The sequence below is a fragment of the Physeter macrocephalus genome, chromosome 6, assembly GCF_002837175.3.
Source record: "Physeter macrocephalus isolate SW-GA chromosome 6, ASM283717v5, whole genome shotgun sequence".
In the NCBI taxonomy this organism is placed as follows: Eukaryota; Metazoa; Chordata; class Mammalia; order Artiodactyla; family Physeteridae; genus Physeter; species Physeter macrocephalus.
Window position 1 is genome coordinate 22478260 of NC_041219.1, and position 7557 is coordinate 22485816.

Here is a 7557-nt window from a genome sequence, read left to right on the forward strand (position 1 = left end):
TGCCTATGAATGAAGATAGTAGTCTAAGGTATGAATGGACGTGGTGGTTCTGATTAGCTAACAGTGTGTGGTATCAATGGTGAGAAGCTGACTAATATATGGGCTAGACAAAAGAACAACAGCCCAGAAAAACACATACACGGCCACCTCCCTAAGCAATTCTCTTACTGTACAGCATAGGTTGGACCCTTCATGATTAAGAAATCTATAGATCTGTTATGTTTCACTGAGTCAACTAAACAAATAATCCTCTAAGAGCTTATTCCTAACCTTCAGGTAGCATCAATCCATACTTTTTCCACTGCAAAAACTGTACAGATGGCTCACTTTTACGTGACTTCCAAACTATATAATAAAATAGATATATCAAGAATGGGGATGCTTTTCCTTACAAATCAGTCTATGATGAATTCTTTTTAAATAGCAATGTTACCTCATAATCAATGTAATTTACTTAAAATTTATAACCATCTATTTCCAAGAGAACAATGGACAAAATAAGATTATCAGGATGTGATACAATATTGACCTTATAAAGGACACAAAGGTAGAAAAAGCTTCTGGGCACCAGGGATGGGACAGTTAATACATGTAGGCACCAGATTTTGTACTAAGTTCACTGACAGCTGAGGCAAAAATAGAAAGCATACTATTTTCTGACAGGAAATACAAACTTATCAGCAAAAAAATAATTTTTTCCTCAAACTAAATTTAAGTGAACATTGCATGAATTATTTTATAAATAACAAGTATAACCTAAGAGGTAATAATAAACTATGCTTGTATAAAAGATGACATGTCATGGCTTAAAATATGAATTGATTTACAAAATGGTGAGATTAGCACTTTTTAAGAACCTATGTATTACATAAAGTGAGGTACACCTGAAAATAAAAAATTTATTATTGACTACATCACTAAAAGATTAATTTCCAAGTCTACTACTAATATAAATACAAATAAATATTTTTTCCCCAAAATATATTATGAAAAATAAGAAAATCAAATTTTTTAAAAATTTTATTTATTTATTTTTGGCTGCACTGGGTCTTCGCTGCTGTGCATGGGCTTTCTCTAGTTGCAGCGAGCGGGGGCTACTCTTCATTGCAGTGCATGGTCTTCTCATTGTGGTGGCTTCTCTTGTTGTGGAGCATGGGCTCTAGGCACGCGGGCTTCAACAGTTGTAGCAAGTGGACTCAGTAGTTGTGGCTCACACGCTCTAGAGCGCAGGCTCAATAGTCATGGTGCATGGGCTTAGTTGCTCTGCGGCATGTGGGATCTTCCCGGACCAGGGCTCGAACCCGTGTCCCCTGCATTGGCAGGCGGATTCTTAACCATTGTGCCACCAGGGAAGCCCAGATCAATTGTTTCTGAATGCCTATTAATTTATTCATACCAATATTCCAGATCAAATCATCAACTTTATGTGAAGAATTCTAACATCCGGAGAAAAAGGTACCTCCATATATAAAGAATTAATCTCTAGGTCGTATTCATTCATTAGATGTACCTGATCTATTATATTTTAAAGACATGATGACAACATGAACTGTTATATAAAACCTTAGCAATAAGCATACATCAATTCCCACAAATAACATAAAACATAAAAACTGAAACTGTCAGTAATAATTATAAAAAGCATAAACAGGGGATGTTTTTTGGTAACTTGAACAGTTAAGAGTTATTGAAAAACTGTGCCTTACTTGCTCATTAACTTTCTTTTCTTTCTCTAACTCTTTTTCCATATCCTCCAATTCTCTATCTTTTTGTTCCAACTGCTTTTCAAGTTGGCGAATTTCATCACGTAAAAAGCGAGTGTCACGTCCACCTGCAGAGTGCTGTGCCATCTTAAAGTAATAAACCAAAAGTATAAATTAATTCCATTATATCTGGAGATTCAAATGAATCAACAACAAAAATAATTATCTTGACTTTAAATTTTATCATAATCAGCACAAGATGTTTAAAATCATGTTGCTTAAAAACAATTTTTTTTTATTAAGCATATTTAAGCTTTAATTCACAGGCTGACAACCCCTTAAGCTCTTCCTGAGCCATCCAAAGTATGAAGAATTAACAGTCAATCACTCAGGCTCTGTTATAGCCGCTGAGCCAGACACCAGGGTAAAGTGCAAAGGCATACAACGATCTTTGAGATGAACTATCTAGGCTTCCCCTGACTATCAGAGCTCTGAAACCAGGCTACAAATCACCAGAGCCTCCACCCTAGCCACTGAGCCATGGTGCTCTTAACCTGCCCTTTCCCTCATACCACTGACTATTTAGACCAGTGTTCTCTAAAAGGACTTTCTAGGATAAAGGAAATGTTCTCTGCACTGCCCAATACAGGAGCCACTATCTACATGTGTCTACTGAGCACTTGAAACGTGGCTAGTGCAACTAAAGAACTGAATTCTTAACTTTAACTGTAATTAATTTAAATGCTAATGGCCACATGTAGCTAGTGCTACCATATTGAACACCCAAAATTAGATGATCTTTAAAATTTTGCAGAAGACTAAATACATTTTGCTTCATTTTCCTGTTACTATGGGTCATAGTCAAAAACATCAAAAATCCTTTAGTCATCTAATCTGTCTCACATTCATCTCCCTAGCATACAGTTCTGTTACTCTTCTACCTTAACTAAACTTTTCTTACTCTTAACCTCCTTCAAAAAGCACTTTCTTGGGGCTTCCCTGGTGGCGCAGTGGTTGAGAGCCCGCCTGCCGATGCGGGGGATGCGGGTTCGTGCCCCGTCTGGGAGGATCCCACATGCCGCGGAGCGGCTGGGCCCGTGAGCCATGGCCGCTGAGCCTGCGCATCCGGAGCCTGTGCTCCGCAACGGGGGAGGCCACAGGGGTGAAAGGCCCACTTACAGCAAAAAAAAAAAAAGCACTTTCTTACCAACATCTCCAACTGTCCTATCCTTCTATTCTATAGTAGTTGCCCTGCTAAACACTAACACAGAAAGAATCGATCTTACTTCATAACTCACTTAACAAGTATTTATTGAGAATGACTGGTATTTCCCTAGAAGCTGGATATACGACAGGGAATAGAAAATAAACCATCTAAATTCACAGAGTTAACGTGCTAAAAAACCAGGGTTTGAACGTAAACTATCTGACTCCAGATCCGGAAATCTCCAGTTCATTCTCCACTATATTTCTGGTTTTATCTGACTTCTTTAAAATTTGACCACACATCTTTCACTCTTATTTTTAGCAGATGACCTCTCCATCCTCTCAAATTCCAGGCACTAAACCTACAAACATCAAAAGCTTCTGTTCATATCCATTCTTCCTTCCTCCCTTTTACTATGGAAAAAGGTCCTTCCTCCTTATAAAGGCTAATCCATTTGTATCACATTCTTTCCCACAGTCTCAGTAATCTCAATGTATTCAGTTCCTTAACAATACATTCACATTTTGGCTCTTGGCTTTCTCAAAAGCTACCTCTTCTCCTATACCCTTCTGTCACTGTTCCTCAACTTCCAACATGCCTCATTCCACCTCAGTTATAGTACTCTCTCCATATATTTCTCTGTACTGCAATCTCCATGAGGTTATTCAATGTTTTTATTTTGTTCACAATTTGATGTGCAATCCTTAGCAGAATTTAAGATACATAAATAGGCATGTAAAATATATACTGAACAATTATAAACACAATATCATTCCAGTGATTTTTCCAGCTAATTATAATAAAAAAATTTTAAAATAATAATTGAAAATAATATTTACAACGATTACACCCTAAGGAATACAAAAGAACATACCTCCAGTTCATTTTCCAGTTTCATTACTTTAGTTTTTAATTGATTTTCTATTAAAAAAAGATAAATGTTTCAATTGGTCAGATTTATCTCAAAACAAACTTTTCAATAATTTTCAATAAAATAAAATTAATTTTTAAAGATTCCATCATGGTTGTAATGATAAGGTAACATAAGAAAATAACTATTTTGTACCTGATCCATGAAATAGGAGTTCTAGAAAAATCTTTCAAAATAAACTGAGTATACACATTTTATAAAATATTGGGTTGGCCAGAAAGTTTGTTTGGATTTGTCCATAAGATCTTACTTTTTGGTCAACCCAATATATTAAAGCTAATTCTTCACTGCTTAGTGAATAAATGAAATCCACTATTTAACACCATAATAATCTTTTCCCCAAGGCATTTACCAAATTTTGCTTGTTCTTCTCCAGCTTTTTCAACTTCTTCCAAAGCTAGCTCTACTTCTTGAGCTTTCATCTAAACGTTAAGAATAAAAAAAAGTTATTTCAGTATGCCTTTACACTAGAATGTAAGCACTGAAAATAAAAATTTTGTTTTGTATTTGCTATCCCAGTACTTACTGCTTGCAATGCCTGGAACAAGGAGACATTCAGCAAACATTTGTTGAATGAATAGATGATTTTCTTAAGGCTATAATTTCTAGATTCCTAAGAGTTTGAAACATCTTTGATTCCTCTTTTCCCTCAAGTCTTACCTCTAATATTGCAACTTTTCTCTTTGTAATGTTTTCAACTATCTCTTTTATTCTATTCTAATTTTCATTATTCTAGTCCATAATTTTGTCTAACTTCCTTCATAAGTTTAACCCTCTTAAGGCATATTTTTGTATCTACCAATTATAGATCAAAAACCTTTAATGGCTCCTAATTGCTGATATCATAAAATACGTCTTTAAAGGCCCTAGACAGCCTATTCTAAACTATACCCAACATCGTTTCCTCTACAACCTGCTATTATAAACTTTGTGCACTTGTCTCCTTAAATGTAAAGAACATGCATACTTTCTATTCCCAGTTTTTATTTATAGTAACCTCCAGCTCTAGAATCTCCTTAACACTTTACCACTGCCCTCCACTTACCTAAAACTACTCATCAGTCTTTGACCTTTATGAAGTCTTCTCACACCTAAATCTCTTCCCCTCCTAACAAATCCCAACAATAGTCAGCTACTGTAACAAGCTGTAACATAATTAACATAGGACCTCCTATGCTTTTTTAAACATAATCATTCTGTTTCCCCTACACACTCTTCTAGGAACTTTAGAGCAGAAACTAGCAATGTTTTTCACCTAAAATTCTCAGTTGACATTTGAAGATATTTCATTTTTTAGTGGTCATTTAGATTTTACAAAGTACTTTCACAGAGATTAAATTCTCTAAGAAGAGATTCTCACACTTTCTCTAATAGTCAAAGCTATTATTAAAACCTACTGTATACAAACCTTCATTAGAGACTGAGTAATTCTGAAAAGGTGTATCATATTTTCTTGACTTTCACTTTTTAGCTCATTTACTTCCACCTAAGTAAAGAGAAAAGCAACTATTTCATATTTTATAACCCTTAAGCAAAATACAAGAAATCTTCCAGTTGTACCATTCAGTGATTTCAGGGACAACTTAGACTATCATAGTTGTATGTATATATCTATGCATTATTTATCAATTAAGTACCTTGGATAAGGAAATCAATAAATTATCTGCCAATTCTTCTTGACGAGGCAACTCATCTGGGTCAACTTTTCTTATTTCTTTCCAGTTTATATTAGGTGGCATCTTGAATTCTTTCACTGTGCTTTACTTTCTGTAACAATACAAGTGGGTATTAGCATTTTCAAGTTAAATAGCATTACTGTTTTTACAGATTACGCTATTACAACTCTCCACGATGTTAGCAAAGAGGTATGGCTCCTTAATTGTATAACAGATATGCGGGTAAAATAGCCTTGATCAAAATTACAGCAGTTGCGATAAATCATCAGATATTTTATCGGCTAAATTATGACGGCTTCCATGGTTAAACTAATCTAAGAAGTAAGATTCTGTGTCCCCTTCCTCCACGCCCCCTTACCACCAAAGCGCGCGATGCTTGGAAGGCTGAAATTGACCCCTGATTCTAAGAAACAGGAGCTAGGATTAAGGGGGAAAAAAATTAAAAAGCGACAAAGTAAACGATTGAAATGAGTGCAGTTGGGCTGGAGAAACCAGGGCTGAAGCGAGGGGAAGGCAGATGGACTGCAAATCAAAGGCTAAGGGGCCGTTGTTTATTTGGGCCGTCAGGCTTAAAGAACCTTAACGGGAAGAACTCTCTGTCCGCGGTCTCCAGGATCCACCCACCTAAACCAAGCCTGGCATCCAGCGGCGGCCCCTCAGCTACCGCACCCACCCAGCAGAGCCCCGCCGCCACGCCTGACCGCTCCCCAGCGCGATTCCAATCGGACACTGGATCCAGCCAACGGATCTTGAGCGAGTAATAGCTGCGGCGGCTGCTAAGCGACGCATTTCCCACCTTGCCGAGGCCGGAACAAGAGCCCGGATGCAAGCGTCGCCTACATTTCACGACCGTGGGTGATGCTTTACGTTTAGATTCCGCAGCGGGGTCCCTAGACTCTGTGTTAAGGGCGGGGAGAAGGCCTGGGATGAGGACTGCAAATCCCAGAGTGCAGTTCTGCTTGAAGGCCGGGGCCTCCTGGACGCTGAAGTCTGAGAAGTGGAGATCGGCCGTTCCCGGCGTGCAGTGCGGGAGTCTGCGACTGTACGGGGGTGCAGGGGAACCGCCTCGAGGCGGGAGGCGCGGCGGCCGAGGCGTGTCTGCACTGGTCTGCTGAACGAGGCGGACCATGACTGTGCCTTCGGTGGCGTCTCTCGCCGGACCGCTCTTCCCGAGGTTTCTCTAAGCCATTCCCTGGTAGAACCGCTCCCAGGTGAGGTCGGGCTGTCGGTCAGGGTGGGGGAGGAGTTGAGGGTAGCGATACCGGCTGAAAGAAGCTCTTAAGGTTGGGGCCGGAGTTCTGAAGAGGTGGGAAGACCCCGCCCTCTCCTTGGGCGTTTGCCGGCGACGCTCCGGGTGGTGCCCACTGTAAGAAGAAAGTTTTAGCCTTCTTCTGTATCAGAATCTGTATAGTGGACTGGGGGCCGCGATCATGGTTTGGGGGCGAGTGAGCAATTGGGGACGCCGCATCCTCTGACCCTGGTCGCCTTACCTGTAGCACTATTACCTTCGCGGATTGAAGGACTTGAAGGTTGAGGAGCTAGTAGGTGTAGAGGGAAGGTTCTAGAGAGGAGAGGTTATAACTTGCCCAGGCCACTGCGGGGGGTGGAGAGAGAAGGGGCCTCAGTACTCACCAACTCTGTTGCTGTCACTTGCTTGGTGACGGAGAGTGCCTTTCTATGAAAACGCCTTCTCAGGTGTTTACAGCTCTTATTTGTGCAAGTTTTGGTCATCTGGCTACTCTCAGCCGTGCTGGAGTATGATACACCACTAGGAAAACTTTCTGAAGAAGATGTAGACTTGAAAACCAAATGACATTTTCAACTCTTTGGAGCAGTGCCTCTCATCTTTATTTATTTATTTTAAGCACTTTCTTTCATTTATTCCCTATAATTGATATTGAGGTTTACTTTTTTTTTTTTTTTTTTTTGCGGTACGCGGGCCCCTCACTGCTGTGGCCTCTCCCGTTGCGGAGCACAGGCTCCGGACGCGCAGGCTCAGGGGCCATGGCTCACGGGCCCAGCCGCTCCGCGGCTTGTGTG

At 39.8% G+C, this 7557-nt stretch overlaps 2 protein-coding genes across 4 annotated transcripts in view; one reads left to right on the plus strand and one right to left on the minus strand.

Moving 5' to 3' along the window:
- Positions 1–6307, minus strand: part of CEP290 (centrosomal protein 290) — a 114531-nt gene extending 108224 nt beyond the window's left edge. Inside the window, exons 1-6 of the mRNA XM_024127396.3 lie at positions 6142–6307; positions 5479–5608; positions 5250–5327; positions 4194–4263; positions 3785–3831; positions 1707–1850 (exon numbers count right to left, since the gene is read on the minus strand). Coding sequence (XP_023983164.1) covers positions 1707–1850; positions 3785–3831; positions 4194–4263; positions 5250–5327; positions 5479–5580 — 441 coding nt within the window. The 5' untranslated portion in view covers positions 5581–5608; positions 6142–6307. The remainder of the gene's footprint in view (positions 1–1706; positions 1851–3784; positions 3832–4193; positions 4264–5249; positions 5328–5478; positions 5609–6141) is intronic.
- A 235-nt stretch (positions 6308–6542) lies between these two features.
- TMTC3 (transmembrane O-mannosyltransferase targeting cadherins 3) overlaps positions 6543–7557 on the plus strand; it is an 82279-nt gene continuing 81264 nt past the window's right edge. For 2 of the 3 annotated variants that reach the window (XR_003680100.2, XM_024127394.3), the window contains exon 1: positions 6544–6728. The gene's annotated coding sequence lies outside the window, so the exon portion shown is untranslated. Of the gene's footprint in view, positions 6729–7557 lie in introns of all 3 variants that reach the window. The other variant, XM_028490424.2, reaches the window with a different exon arrangement.